At 39.3% G+C, this 15,830-nt stretch overlaps 1 protein-coding gene across 5 annotated transcripts in view; it reads left to right on the top strand.

Annotated features, from left to right (window-relative positions):
• Window positions 1–15,830, top strand: part of RTTN (rotatin) — a 116,288-nt gene that overhangs the window by 7,541 nt on the left and 92,917 nt on the right. For all 5 annotated transcript variants that reach the window (XM_031441756.2, XM_031441758.2, XM_010998967.3 and 2 more), the window contains 4 exons: window positions 412–562; window positions 3,273–3,438; window positions 5,363–5,544; window positions 7,845–7,960. In XM_031441756.2, coding sequence (XP_031297616.2) covers window positions 412–562; window positions 3,273–3,438; window positions 5,363–5,544; window positions 7,845–7,960 — 615 coding nt within the window. The remainder of the gene's footprint in view (window positions 1–411; window positions 563–3,272; window positions 3,439–5,362; window positions 5,545–7,844; window positions 7,961–15,830) is intronic.

Raw genomic sequence — 15,830 nt, 5'->3', positions numbered from 1 at the left:
ACTGTCCCAGCTGTGAGTGATAGCAGAGGAAAAGCTGCTAATTATCAGAACATGCAAAATGACTTAGCTGTTAGAGATGAAAAAGTCTTTTTTTTTTTTTAAAGGTACTATGTAACTTAATGTCCCAAATGGGGAGTAATTCCTGTGTTCTTCAGGATAGGTATTCAACTAACAAGAGTTCAGATAGGAGAAGCACTGACGAGTCTGTTTAAATTTTGTCTTACTTTGACCCGTCTTCTTGCATTATGCGGAGTCATTTCTGCCCGGTTCTGTTTCTTATGTCTTATAAGTATTTGGCAACTTATCACTATTCTTTTGATTATTCATTTAACCTCACTTAAGCTCCACATCCTCCTTTGAAGTCGAGCGCTTTGTTCTCTTGATCATTTTCATCGCTCTTCTTTATTTCAGAGCCTTTTATCTCTGTTGAAACTGGCCTTTGGAGGAGACGGAAAACATCGCCTGGCATTGCAGGCAGTGTCCTGCCTGCAGCAGCTCTGCGTGTGCTTAAGAAACAGACTTAACTTTCACCGAGATCCACATTTCTTCTCTAGTAAACAGGGTATTTATGTTTGTTTATTCACTGGTCACTGGCAGTGTTTGTAGACTCTTCCGTGAACTCCCCACCACACCTGCTGTCAGGGCTTACCGGATGTACATTTTCACAACATAAACTCCCCATTCCTAAGCGTAATCAAATTATAATCTTCGAAAACAAACTGTGAATGATAGATGCGCTCATGATGACACCCTGTCTTTCTTGAGAGGAGACGAGTGCAAGATGTTTCTCTCCCCTGTGTGCAGAGTGTCGCTGGGAGCCAGGGCCAGGCTTCTGAGTCCCACTATTCACGTAGGACTTTGGGCATTTTGGCAAGTTATATGTTGTGTTAGTAAATTGTTTGGTCTGAAAAATACCTATTTTATGGATACTCATATTTTATGGATACTATTTTTATGCAGCTTGTGATGTAGGTAGAGTATTATAGGATAGCAGTGCCAGACTTTTCAGGGGAAAAGCAACACCTAATGGTCAAATAGAGGACTAAGCTGGCCTTGTCAAAGCAGCATTTTTACAATTTAGGGTTTCTGTGCACTCAGACAATGTGCCTTGAAAGTCGAGTATTAAATTACTGTGATTTGTCATCATGCTTCACAGTCGAGTGCCACTGATTCTGTGCTACTTGAATATTTATGCTTCATGTTAGCTTTATTGTAGCTCTCAGGACACGTGTATTCATGTCCTCATTAACATTCTTGAGGACTTGTGGGTGCCCCGTATTTCATCAGAAAAAGAATTATAATGTTGATAAAAATAGTTGGTAAGTGGGAAGACTTATTCATGTATTAAATAAATATTTACTTACCACTTGCTGTATGCAAACCAATGTCTTGTCTGGGGGTATAACACTGAACAAAACAGGTCAGGTCCCAGTTCTTAGGAGCTGCTATTGTAGAGGGCTGGGACAGGTAGGGAACAAACCGGTTTTCAGATAAGACGTGCTCAAAGGGAGTGGGAAGGATGATGTGACTGGACGTGACCAGCACGTGGCTGCTTGGAGGGCATGGTCAGGGAAGGCCTCCGAGAGGAGGAAGGAACCATCTACTTGAAGAGCTGCAGCAGGAGTGGTCCAGGAAGGTGAGAGGCCTCGGGCATGGGGGTGATATGCTTGAAGAGCAGAAATCAGGCTGGTGAGAGTGGAGTGTGGTCAACACAGTGGGGGTGCAGAGAGCAGAATGAGGTGAGCTCAGAGAGGTGGCCTGGGCCCAGCAGGTACTGACACTTGGAGATCTTGGTGAGGTTTTTTATTTTCTTTGAGGTGCAGTGGAAAGCTCTTCGAGAGTTGTTACTGTTCTTCCCTCTGCAAAATGCCTTTACTTTACCTCATTCTTTAAAAAAATTACAGTAAAGATATATATAACATAAAATATGCCGTTATAAATCTTTTTTAAACATGCAGTTTGGTGGCATTGATTATATTCATGCTGTTGTGCAATCATCACCATTATCTGTTTCCAAACCCTTTTCACCATCCTGAATGGAAACTCTGTGACCATTAATCAGTTCTCACCATTTCCCCTTCCCTCTGCCCTGGTGATCTCTAATCTATTTTCTGTCTAGATGGCTCATGTAAGTGGAATTGTACAGTATTTGTCTGGCTTATTTCACTTAGCATAATGTTTTCAAGGTTCATCCACATGGTAGCAGGTGTCAGACCTTCATTCCTTTTTATGGCTGAGTAATATTCCCTTGTATGTGTACCCCACATTTTGCTTATTCATTCATCTGTGGATGGTCATGGGGGGTGTTCCCACCTTTTGGCTGTCATGATTAATGCTTTTGTGAACATTGGCATATCTGTTCCATTTTCTCCCCGGTTTTCAGTTCTTTTGTGTATATACCCCAGAGTGGAACTGCTGGGCCATATGGTAACTCTATGTTTAGCCTTCTGAGGAGCTGCCAAAATATTTTGCGCAGTGACTGTACCATTTTACATTCCCACCAGCAGTGTATGAGGCTTCCAGTTTCTCCATGTTGTCTCCAACACTTTTTTTCTTTTTTTAAATCATATTTATCCTAGTAGGTGTGAGGTGGTATCTCATTGTGGTTTTGATTTGCATTTCCCTAGTGACTGCTGATTAATGGCTAGTGATTCTCTGGTGATTTTTCATATGCTTATTGGCCATTTGTGTGTCTTCTTTGGGGAAGTGTCTATACTTGATTTGCAAATATTTTCTCCCATTCTGTAGGTTGTCATTTTCTTGATAATGTCCTTTGATACATGGAAGTTTTAAATTTTGATGTAGCCCAGTTTATCTATGTTTTCCTTGGTTGCCCGTGTTTTTCGTCATCATGTCTAAGAATTCAGTGCCACATCCAAGGTCATGAAGATTCATCCCTGTGTTTTCTGCTAAGAGCTTTATGGTTTTAACTCATGTTTAGGTTATTGATCCATTTTGAGTTAATTTTTGCCCATGGTTTGAGGTAGAGTTTCTCGGAGGATTTTAAGCAAGAGAGTGCATGATTTGGTCGCTAATGTTGTAAGTGAGCAGCGTTGGCTAGAAGATTCCAAATAATTAGATCAGTTAGATATAAACCTAAATGTGCTAAGGGAGTAGCTGTAGAAAGATTGACCTTTACTTTTATTTTTACCCCACAGAAACATTTCTTCTATCTTAATTTTGTTAATTTTTTTGTTTTGAAGTATGACAAATACGACATAATCAGTAATCTGCCTCTCCTGAGGAATAATTTTATTCTTTTTCTTCCCCAGATACAGTTTCCCAAAATTCTTCTTTGTCTTACTGTCAAGAAGCAAGAGTTCCTCATCACTCCCAGAATCCTTCTCCTGGAGGCAGCAGCCCTCGGCCTTCCGTGGTTGGACGCACAGGCCAGCGGCCCAGAGGAGACGGCCAGGACTGGGACGCAGTGTCCTCTAGGTGACTGTAGAAAAGCCAGGCTACCTTGTGTGTGTGTTTTAATTTTAGAGGGAGATCATTTTTCTCTCTTGTCTCGTCTTTTAAAACATTAGCACAGATACCGGCCTCGTGTTAAACCAGTGACCCTCATACTTTTTTGACCATGACCCCAGTAAGAAGTAAATACTACATTGCAACTGAGTACTCAGTACACAGACGTATCCTCTGTGTGTGCGTGTGTGTGCATCTGTCTGTGTGTGTCCACTGGAACAAAATGTTCACAAGGTAGTACTCTAATTCTATATGTTACACAGTGAACTATATTTTTTGTTCATTTCTGTTTCATTAAAAAAAGAATAGTGATTCTGACCCATTCAGTCATTTTTACCAGCCACAAATGAAATGTGATCTGGTTTAAAAGCACAGTTTTAAATGCTGGATGCATTTTGGTATTTTAAACCCATTTTTGTAAGTTTAATCATAATTTAAACGCATCAGTGTTTACTATTAGCGGGAATGACTGGAGAACCTAGAAAACAGTCCCCTTCAAGGTGCACAGTTTATGATATTTTACTTATTTACTTGTATAAAGAAAGATTTTTATATATCAAGTTTTCTTGAAGGGATTCGCATGGTGTTTGTACGTTACCTCATTCTTATGCTACAAGCATCTTAAAAACCCGTTAGTCTTTTCTTTAGTGTTCAGTGTCGTTCTGCTAAGCGCTCAGTAAGACAAGCCCTTGTTGCTGGCATGCTCCTTCCTGCTGCTGCGGGCTTGCACTGGCACTCGCCGGCTGTGTGCTGGGTGTTACGCCACGTGCTTCATGAGCCGCGTCTCCCTGGTCTTGATAACACTCCTGTAATAGCTGGTGCTGCTATTATCATCATTTTACAGAAGAGCCTGAGGTTTGCCGAGGCTGTGAGCCTAACCCCAGCCTGTACAGATGGTAAAGAGCAGGACAGGTGTTTGGACAGGATGGTCTGAGAGCCTTGGTGCCTCGTCCGTAGAGGGCAGCTGGCGGGTGTGGATCATGTGTGGTTTTCGCTGTCCTCCTGCACAGCCTTTCTCCCTCGTTCTCTGCGCTGCGTCTCGTGGGCTGCACACTCGTGTGTCTTCCTTCCTGAGGGAACGTCCTCCGGGGCCCTTTCAGAGTTTGAGAGAAGCCCAGCTCATTTCCATATTTTGGGATGCTTGGTATATTGAGATTGAAGAAATGACAAAACATGTCTTAAAATTTGGGAGTTTTACATGTTCAGTAGCATTAGTGCGTCTCTGTGGTTCATCTTCAATTGCAAATAGCATCAGAAGTCAACCTTCTGAGGTGCTTTGTAGTGTGAAGTTCAGGCCTTTCTGTGGTACCCACCCCACAGGGAGAATTTTTTTAAAGAAAGCCAAAAAGATGGGATGTTCTGTTTTTGGGTGCATTTTCAAAATCATGTGATGTTGAATGTACTAAATAGAGTAATCCACTTCTCATGTTTTCCTGGCATTTTTCTAGCACTCTTCAGTTGCTAACATTGGCTCACATAGAACATTTGGTGAAAATCACAGAAAATCTAGGAAACCATATGAACCATTTTGTTTCGCCTTTATAAGTTACAGAAGAACTTTGCTATGAATTTGCCTGCTTTCCTTTAGAAATGAATGGGTTATCAGTGCTAATATTGACTGTTGCTATAAGAATTTTGACACATTTAGAGACACATCAATTTGAAAGCAAAATATAAATGCATTTCTGGTTTCATTTACAATTTTGAGCCATCTTTATGGGATGAAATACCATAAATGCATCAAGGTTGCTAAAACCTGGCCAAAATTGTTTTGTGGAGCCATACAGTTGTGTCCAACGTGAGGCTTCTAACATGCTGGGCAGCAGAGAGGCAGTAAATCCGTCTGTGAGCTGTTGCCATATTCAAGGATTATCATCGCTTGTTTGATTTACAGCGGAAGCAGCGGCCACGCCCACGTCAACTCCAGGCTGTCTGTCCACTCCGCGCTGGACGTGGCGCACCTGGACCTGCCGGAGCTGGAGGCCGCCGACGCGCTCGAGCTGTGGTTCCGGCAGCTCAGTCTGCCCCAGCTCTGCGTCTGCATTCTGGAGTCGGCCGTTCCGCTCTTGAGGACAGGTTGGTGGTTCTTGAAGTTGGGGTTCTTTTTATATAATGTGTATTTGTTTTGTCTGTTTTCTAAGACTCTCAGTTTTCTGCGTTTCACTTTCTGTGTTAGGACCTTTAAAATCTGTATTTTCTCATCTTTTGGGATACAAACCCATAAGGACTTAGGAAGGTCTTTATTGTCTCCGAGTGACACGTGCTGTCGTGGAGCGCCGTTCAGGTAGAGTATCCCCTTCCGTTTCTGGCCTTTATTGTACAGGCTTCCGCTTCTGTGTGGCCGTTTTAAAGGTAAGCGCTGAAAAAAACAGTGCAGCTGGAGTCAGAGAGGCGGGACCGGCATGAATAGATCGTTAGAAAAAATCTTTGGCTTTTGCTTTTTAGACATTTTTGAGTTGCTTTCAGTTCTTCACTGTTCCCGCTTTTTACTTGAGCTATGAAACACGTTAAAAACCAAAACAGAACCCAAACTGGATTCTTACCTTTACAGTAATTTCTTTTCCTTAAAAAATGAAATTAAATGACTCAAAAAACCCAGTTTGGAGTTACATTTTCCCTCGAATGCGCTGGGTAACTGCAAAGATGTGCTGCAGTGTGCGCTGGGCGGCGGTTGTGACTTTAGTTGAGAGCGAGCAGTGACAGCAGCACGGCTGAGGTCCGGCGCCGTCCAGCGGTCACACGTCGCTTACCTGGCGTTGAGCCCCGCCGTGCTCGGCTGCCGCAGCGACCTGGTTTCGTGCGCAGTATTTCGTGCCCCGCTCACACCAGCCCGTTTTCCCCGTCCGTTAGTGGAAGGTACCGCCTTTCTCCCCGCTGTGCAGTGAGGAGGCTGAGACGTAGAGGGGTTTAGAAACTTAGCCAAAATCAAAGAGCTGAGAACAGAGACTTGAGCCACAGTTCTGAGGCCGAAGTCCATGCGCTTTGCATTTTGCAAGGTAAAGATTTGGAATAAATAATGATCTTTTATTCTCTAAATATATACATTTTAAGTAATTGATAAACTTGTCAAGATGTAAATACAAGATGAACAAGCTTTGCTGTTTTTGGTTTATGCTGGCTGAGTGAAAAATACATCCCGTGCTAATGGTGCTACCAGTCCTGTGGCTCCTTTTTGCCCCGCCTGGAAGTGGTGGGAAGAAAGCAGGCGGTGGGGGGAGGTGTGGGAACATCAGCCGTTTTCTCACCCTGAGGAAAACGGTACACGTTACCTTCTCGCTGACTGAGTAACTGCTTCTGGGAGTTAGGAGTGCATATTCATTCACGTGCTAGTGACGCGAAGTGAAGGAAGATCTGAACTTAGGCAGCAAGTGTATGTGTTTGTCTGCGTGGCACACTGAGGAGAATGGTTTTCGATTTAATGATTTTGCATTTAACCTTTCCTTAATTTGCTAGAAAAAGTCACATTGATAATTATAAAGCTGTATCTTAGTACATAAAAAATTTTAAATGTTCTCCTGCCCTTTTGTGGTAAATTATTGCATAATTTGTAATTGTTCAATATCATAAGAGATTTCTAAGAGCCTTTGCTCCAGCTGCTCTAATGAAACAATTAATCTAGACCCTCATGATCTGGTAGTTTGTTTTGTTTTTATTCATTAGAAGTTGACCTTTGGCATGTGGGACAGAAAGGCCTTGATGGAATATTCCGCTCACTTAGAGTCACGGGTGGTGGGATTCCTGCGCTTTTCTGTCTCTGTGGGGAAAGGGTATTGCTCAGGTGGGTGTGACTCTGGCAGCACAGTTTCTTCTGGAATGTTTTTTAAGAGTTTAAGGTGAGTATAGGCTGGAGAACCTGTTTCAGAAGGAATTCTTGACGATTCTTTAACAAACACCAGCATGGACGTTTGTCCCTCCAGTCCCGGCTCAGCTTCCTCCCCAGGCAGCTCCTGTGCGGGGAACTTCTAGTCCTGCTGTAAGCCTTCTGGGCCTAAGGAGGGAATGATCAGAGTGCGACTTCTCAGCCCGCCCGCGCTCTGTCCCATGTTGCGTGTAACACAAATGGGCTCTGAATGTGAAGTTGTTTCAGTCTGTCTCACAGTGCTTCTAAATTACTGTTATTCTCTTCCCGAGTATCTTTCCCACTTACGAGCACATTTGACTTTTTGTAGGTTAATAGTTTTATGATCAAACAGAAGTCTGTAATGGTGATTATAGATCGTGACTCCCCTGTTCATCTCTTTCAACAATTCTAAAAACATCAAAAAAATAAAAAGAGATATAAGAATTTGGGGGCATGGCAGATCGAGCCGTATGATATTCCGCTTTATTTGGAGGTTAACGTTTTTTCCTCCTCTCTCTCCCATTTGCATTCCTAGGTAGTAGGGAGGTGGTGATACGGGTTCTGGAGCTGCTTGCTGAGGACCTGGTGCTGACCGGCGAAGCGATTTCAGCAGACGTCTGGGATGACAGCAGCCTTTTTGCTATAGATGTGGTGAGAACCAGTATTTTCCTTGGGCTCTGGGTAATAATGTTAGTGTTTTATTTTATTTTGGTCCTCTTAAGCCGGTTTCATTGTCCCATTAGTCTTTGAAAGCTTTCTTTCTCTTAGACACAGTAGATCTCGGGCTTATGTTCTGCCTAGTCTGGGGATTCTGGTTCCTTTTAGTGGGGGAATGTATATCAAGACCCAAAGCAGGCAATTGGGGCTGCTTGCAGTTACTGTGGTACCATTATTTCCTTTCTGTAATAGAACTAGGGAATCTGTATTGAAAAAAATGTATGAATTCAGATTGCTGTTTCCTCTGAGTTTAACGTTGTATTTCTTGTTTTACTTTGTCGTTCTCATAAAGTCTCAGCAGCATCAACGTAATTGTTCGTTAGCTTTAACCTTCAGTTACGTCAGGTAATTTCAGAACAGCACCATCAGTGTCACTGTGGTTGGTAGCTAATAATGTTCAGGGTTTCCTGGCCACTCTTCTTGACTTAGACTAAATCGCACTAAGAATATACAGCCAGGATTCTGTGCCTCAAAGTCACATGAAATAATTCTTTCCTCTGTTCCCAATTCAGTATATGATTAGATTTGTTTTAATTTGTTTTCTTTTTTTTTAACTAAGTATAGTCAGTGTACAGCGTGTCAGTTTCTGGTGTACAGCATCAAAGTTTCAGTCATACATATACCTACAGATACTCATTTTCATACTCTTTCATGATAGGTTGCTATAAGATATTGAATATAGTTCCCTGTGCTGTATAGTAGAAACTTGTTTAGTTTATATATAGTAGTTAGTATCTGCGAATCTCGAACTCCCAGTTTATCCTCTCCCACTCCCTTCCTGTTTTCATTTTTGGGAATTGTTTTTTCTTCATAAAAATGTAACTCAGAGTTGTCTCTCTGCCATCCTGTTTTCTGGTTTATTTTTTCCATTTTTATTTTAGTTTTTGCAAATGTAAGTGAATTAGCATGTAGACTCTTATTCCCCCTTGCACATCTTACAAAAATGGTGTATCATGTGCAGTTTCACACCTCATTTTTACAACTTAAGATTCATCCTGTATGGTACCTAGACTTACGATGGTGATCATTATGGACAGAAATACTGAATCACTATGTTATGTAACAGAGACTAACATAGTGTTGTCAGTTAGTTATACTTCAAAAACAAACAAACAAACTCATAGGAAAAAAAAGATCAGGTTTGTGCTTACCAGAGGTGGGGAGTCGGGAGAGGGGAAATTGAGTGAAGGTAGTCAAAAGGTACAAACTTCCACTTGTAAGACAAATAAGTAGTAGGGATGTAATGTAGAGTATGATAAATTTAATTAACACTGCTGTGTGTTGTATATGAAGGGTACCAAGAGAGTAAATCCTAAGAGTTCTCATCACACAGAAAAAATTTTTTTTCTACTTCTCTAATTTTGTTTCTATATGGGATGATGGATGTTCACTAAACTTAATGGGATAATCATTTCATGATGTATGTAAGTCAAATCATTATGCTGTGATCCTTAAACTTACAGAGTTGTATGTCAATTATGACTCAATAAAACTGGAAGAAAATGCGTTCTGTGTGGATGGATGGTTGTAAATGTGGGCATGGAGATTCTTCCGTGTTCATGTGTGAAGATCTTCATTCTTGTTTCTAGGCTGCACGTGCTTCATTGTTTTCTTATTCTCTCAGTTGCCTACTGATGGACATAATTGCTAACAAAAATTATGTGAAGTGAATAATGTGCATTTCGTTTCATAATTGTATAAGTGTGTCTAGGATAAGCTTCTTTAAGTGGGATTTGCTGTATTAAAAAGTAAATATATTTTTAATTGTAGATATTGTCACCTTCTCTCATGTAGCTATACCATTTCATTCACTCACCAGCAGTTTAATAGAATAGGTTTTCTCTGACAGACTCACCAGCTGGGTTTATAGTCAAACCTCAGATTTTTGCCACTCTGATAAGCAAGATACGGTTTGTCAATATAGTGTTAATTCGCACTTCTCTGTAAGTAAAGTTGAGTATCTTTCTGTAGCTTTAAGGGCAATTTTCATTTCTTTTACTGTAACCTGTCCATGCTTTTATCCATTTTTTTCTGTGGTCATTGGCCTTTTGTTCCTTTTTCTTGCTTTTTAAGATCTCTTTATGTATTAAGGACATTGGCTTTCTGAAATATTGTAACTCTTTCCACAGTTAGGTTGTTTTTCTGTTTATTGGCTCTAATGATGCTTTGACCATGCAAAAGCTTGTATTGATTTATTTATTTTTATGTAGCTGGATTTTTCGGTCTCTTTCTTTTTTAAAAACTGGTTCTGGATTTTGAATCATAGTTAGAAAAAATTCTCTCCACACCTTGGGAAAAACATGCTGTATCTTCCTAATTTTTGAAGTCTACATTTTTGAATTTAAGAAGTATTTTCCTCATATAGATTTTGCACATTTCTTACTGTTTATTCATCTGTATGTGTGTGTGAATATATATGTGGGTATTTAACAGTTTTATTGAAGTTCAGTTGACATGTAATAAACTACACACGCTTTTTAAAGTTTTTTCGATACATGTGGACATATGGATAGACCCATGACACAGATTCGTTTGCCTTTTCTAGAATTTTATACATACTCATCGTTTGTGTGCTTTTTTGTCTCATTTCTTTCAGTGTGATTACTTTGAGATACAGCCATGTTGTTGCATTCAGATGTAGTTCATTTCATTGCTGGATGCCTTGTTCTTTGCTATTTGTATTTCAGTCGGGAAGATAATTTTGGAAAGTATGGCATTATGTATTTTTCTTTTTGAAGTGTTTTGATAAGTAATATTTTGCACAAGTAGTCAACACGTGAGCAGGAGCCTCAGGAATGTTACATTACAACATAATATGTAAGAGATCTGTGAACCAACAAGAGTATGTCTCCATGTAATTGGAAACATACCCTTTTTTACATTTCAGTATACTGTAAGTCATTTGTCATTTTATATCTTTTATTTTGAAATGATCATCCGATGAGTTTGCTTTCCTTGATGAACTAGTGTTAATATTTTTTTTTGTTAATGTAAATTGGTAACTTATGCCTCTTTTTTCCTTTTTTTCCTTGCCTTGTCAGGGAATTGGAAGTAAAATTTATTAGTTGAAAAACATACATTGACTCTCATAGTTACCAGTTTTTTCCTTTGAATGTTATTTTGACCTAGATCTTTGTTTTATTAAACTTTGTTAAAGGCTGCCTGAAATCCATGTGTATAGAGGTTAGAACAGAAAAAATAAATACAATCCTGGTGTTTACTTAATACCAATACCCATGTGTGAAAAACTCTCCCAATTAAAAAAAAAATCACAAACCTCTTGAAAAGAGAAACAAATCTTTTACAATAGATACCAATGTATTGTTTTGAGTCCTTCAATTTCTTTATTTACAAAATAGGGGTAATAGTTCTTAATCTTAGTTTTTTGTTAGTCTTTAAGGTTCTCACACTATTTTGTAGTACTTTTAGAAAATTTTAACACATAGAAGGTTTTCAACAAGTGAGTTTTTCCTTAGAAGTGTGAAGAATGTTTTATCAGTTGCTTCTTAAATTAGCTTAAATTTTCTTGGCTAGAACATTTATCTGTAAAAGTTAGTCATTCACTTTTAACTTTTGGCTGCTGATCTTTTATGATTCAATGAATTATTTTTACTTTAAAGGTTAAATCTGTTAAGTGCTGATTGGTATGTTAGAAATGTTAAATGAAACAGTACTGCTTGAAATTATATTTGACTTACTTATTTGAAAGAATAAATGCTTCCTAGGAAAAGCTCATTCCTCTGGCTATATATTAATAGAAACAGACAATTAAGTAAAATTTCTTAATGTCCCTATATTTGCCAAGTTTAAAAAGAAAGCAGAAGCAGTGTTTTTGTTGTATCATTAAAGAAACAGAATAATAAATGTTTACCAAATCAGTAATTAAACACCTGAGGGCATATAATCAGTTCTCTAGATCTTTCCAAATAGTGCTAACAGCATTCATATCTGAATTCCATAACTCAGTTTGTGTAAGCATAGTCAAAGAAATTTTTTCTCCCCAAATTGATTATTTTTATTTCACTCAAGTAAATAAAAGAGAAAGTATTTTCACTGAAATTATTATATTTTGTTAAAATGAAAAATTCATTGATAAGTACTTAATAATAGGTTGACCTGAAGTATGCCATCCCTTCTTTGTCTACGTATGAAATTGTCTATGTTTTCCTTACTCACATGGTAATTCAGGTCCACAGAGTAAGGGTCTTCTCCTCATGCCAGATAACGCCAGACTCCTGGGGCTGTCTTCTGTTCACTTTTGGCCTTCCTTCTCTCTGCCACTGCTGTCTCATTCAGTGTCATGAAAAGGAGTCTTCTCCTTCTTTAGGACTCATTACTTCTAAATTCCCATCAGACGTGCTGTGAGCTGGTAACTTAGATTTCCAGACATGTTGGAAGAATTGCTGGTTGAAGTTTGAGTGAGGTTGAGAGGATTGTGAAAGATTCTAGAGAGAAGGGCTTGGTATCCAGTAAGGGCTCAGGAAGGGTAATTGAGCCAGATGGTGAATTTATAATTGGATGAGTGGGATATCTAATTATCATATGGTTTCTCTACTGCTGCCCACCAGTCTAGAGACAGTAATTTTAGTTCACCAGACATTCTTTGATTCCCTTATATGCTGGACACTGGGGGAACAAGATGAATAAGCAGCAATTCTCTTTACTTTTGTGGGAGATAGATACTTTAAAAGAAAAATTGGCTATGTTCCCTAAGCTGTACATTTCATCCCCACGTCTCACCTATTTCACTCATTCCCCTACCTTCTTCCCCACTGGCAACCACCTGTTTTTTCCTTTGTATCTATGAGCCTGTTTCTGTTTTGTTAAGTTTGTTCATTTGTTTTGTTTTTTTGATTCCAAATATAAGTAAAATCATACAGTATTTGTCTTCTCTGTCTGACTTATTTTACTTAGCATAATACCCTCTAAGTCCATCCATGTTGTCACATTATTTATGGCTGAGTAATACTCCAGTGTGTGTGTGTGTACACATATGCGCTACATCATCTTTATACACTCACTTGTTGTTGGACATTTAGGTTGTTTCCATCTCTTGGCTGTTGTAAGTAATGCTGCTATGAACATTGAGATGCATGATCTTTTTAAATTGATGTTTTCATTTTCTTCATATATACCTACCATGGCTGCATCAACTTATGTTCTTGCTAGGAGGGTACAAGGTTCCCCTTTTCTCCATATCCTCGCCAACATTTGCATTTGTGGTCTTTTTGTTGATAGCCCTTCTGATAGGCGTGAGGTGATTATCTCGTTTTGATTTGCATTTCTCTGATTGGTAATGTTGACATCTTCTCATGTGCAAAGGGTGCTTTGAAAACACTCCCAAGCTGGGAATCTCAGGGAGGGCTTTTTGTAGATCATGATTGAGCTGAGTCTTAAAGTATGACTACGATTTGTCTAAGAAAGTAGAGTTCGGGTTTTATATCTGGCAGAGGGGAAGAGAATGACAGGGTAGTGTGACTGGTGGTCAAGGGTAGGACTGCTGGGAGGACTGCAAGCCACTGGAACGTAACGTGGTGAGGTGGACGTGGTGGGAGAGAGGCTGGCGGGCTTGGTTGGGGTCTGCTCCTAGAAAGCGTTTGACGTGGTGCTGAGGAGTTTGACCATCATTCTGAAGGCAGGGTGAGCTCGCTCTTAAACATAGAAGGGCCTGGTGACATTTGCATGTGGAACAGTGCTTGGCTGCTGTGCGGACGGGGAGCGGGGAGTGTGAGGCTGGAAGCATCTGGGGCAGAGCTGCTAGTCACTTATTTCAGATGTTTTACAGAATCCAAAACCTGTTTTATGTGGTGCAGATAGTGGGGAAATTCTGTTTGTACTATGACTTCTGTTTCATTGGGAATATTTAGAATATTCTGCTCCTCTGATACTTTACTTCTGTGATTTTGTAAAAGCTTTGAAAATCCTCTGAAAACTGGCTTGGTTTTTTCCCTGCCTCAACCACTTCACAGTTGGTTAAAGGCCTTTGGCCCACAGATTAAAGCTGTGGCCCAGGTAGTATCACCTTAAAATTCTTTCTTTCCTTTGAACATTGAAACAAAAACGCTTTTATTTTTTGGCTTGGAAGAAATGTTGGAAATAGTGAAGGCTGCAAGACTGATTCTTATAGTGCTTCCTTTTTATACTATTTTGAGAAGTTCTTCAGTTCATCATTAGAATTAGCAAGGTTATTTGAAACAATTTTGCAAGTGAATAGACTTTGCTACAATACTTCGATCTTAAATGCTCACTGATTTTAAGTTGTAATTGTCAAAGTTCGTCTTGAATAACAGAGATATGTTGTTTGTAGGTATATAAAAGCATTATCTAATGGAGAAGTGCTGTGTGGAGGAATTGCCTGTCCGTATAGTAAGACTGTCACTGTGTTTCTAATTTGTTTTCTCTAGACCAGTGGTTAGTAGTATAAGGGCTACTGAGTTTTTCTGTGTTAATTTTGTAGGGGTGGCCCTACTTTTGGTTTGAAATTTTTAATTTATTTTTGGTTTTATTTTCTTGGGCTCGGAGAATATAGTCTTAAATATATGTTGACTTTTTTTTGTGATCAAATGGTTAGTTTTGTCATCGCAGAGTGAAACTCCATCCCTGCTGAACAGTAACTCCCCACCCTCCCTGCCCCAGTGCCTGATAACCAGTATTTTACCTTCTTTCTTTATGGATTTGAATATTTTAGTTACCTTATATAAAGGAATCATACAGTATTTGTCTTTTTGTATCTGGCTAATTTTACTTAACATAATGTTTCCGAGGCTTATCCAGCTGTATCACGTGTTGGAATATTATTCCTTTTTAAGGCTGAATAATATTTCATTGTATATATACCACCTACTATGTTCTGTTTATCCATTCATCTGTCGAGAGACACGTTTCTGCCTTTTGGCTATTGTGATGAATGTGCTGTGAGCACTGATGTACAAATAGGTGTTTGAAATCCCTGCTTTCTGTTCTTTTGGGCACATGCCCAGAAGGGACACTGCTGGATCAAGTGGTAATTCCATGTTTAGTTTTTCTGAGGAACTGCTGTACTGTTCCCACAGTGACGGTACCATTTACGTTCTCACCATCAGTGTACTGGTGTTCCAGTTTCTCCACATCCTTGTCAACACTTTTATTTTCTCTCATTTTTGATACTAGCCATCCTAATGGGTATGAAGTGTATCTCCTTGTGGCTTTGCTACTTTGTGTAAGTTTTATGGGCCCCATACCTTTTAGTTTTGTTCCTCATATATTTATTCTTGAATGAAAAAATTTCTGACAAAAATTAGGTTTTTACCGGTTACTTCTCATTTTCATTTTCATGTATCTTCCATGGAAAGTTAAGAGTGAGAACTCCAGTGCTTTTTTGTCCCACCGTCTTACTGATGCTGCCCACGTCAGCATATCTGGGATATATTTTGGTCTGTGTTGTCAGGATGTGCCACTTGCTCTACTATTTTAGCGTTTACTTCATATTTTAGGCATGCCTTTCAAATTAAAAGATACAACTTCTTTTTAATTTAGTAATCTATCTAGAAATTTATGATGGCAGAACATTTGCTCTGAAAAAAACCTTATTACTCGAAGAGAGAGAGTGTATGCAATTTAATATTTCACTGTTTTTTAATTATTTGATTTTCCCTGTTTCACTTCTTTAGTAACTTTGGGATCAGTTTGAGGGCAGAAATCATGTCTCTTGTATTGATGCATTTTTTTCCCCCATATACCTGCCACCGTGTTAAGCATACAGTAAATCCGATAAATACTGGATGAGAAATTTACATGCATTTTTCAAAGTTGGAACATTAAGCAT

This window comes from Camelus dromedarius, chromosome 28 (genome assembly GCF_036321535.1).
Source record: "Camelus dromedarius isolate mCamDro1 chromosome 28, mCamDro1.pat, whole genome shotgun sequence".
Lineage (NCBI taxonomy): Eukaryota > Metazoa > Chordata > Mammalia > Artiodactyla > Camelidae > Camelus > Camelus dromedarius.
Note: the sequence above shows the minus strand (reverse complement) of the source record. Positions and strands in the feature narration are given on the sequence as shown.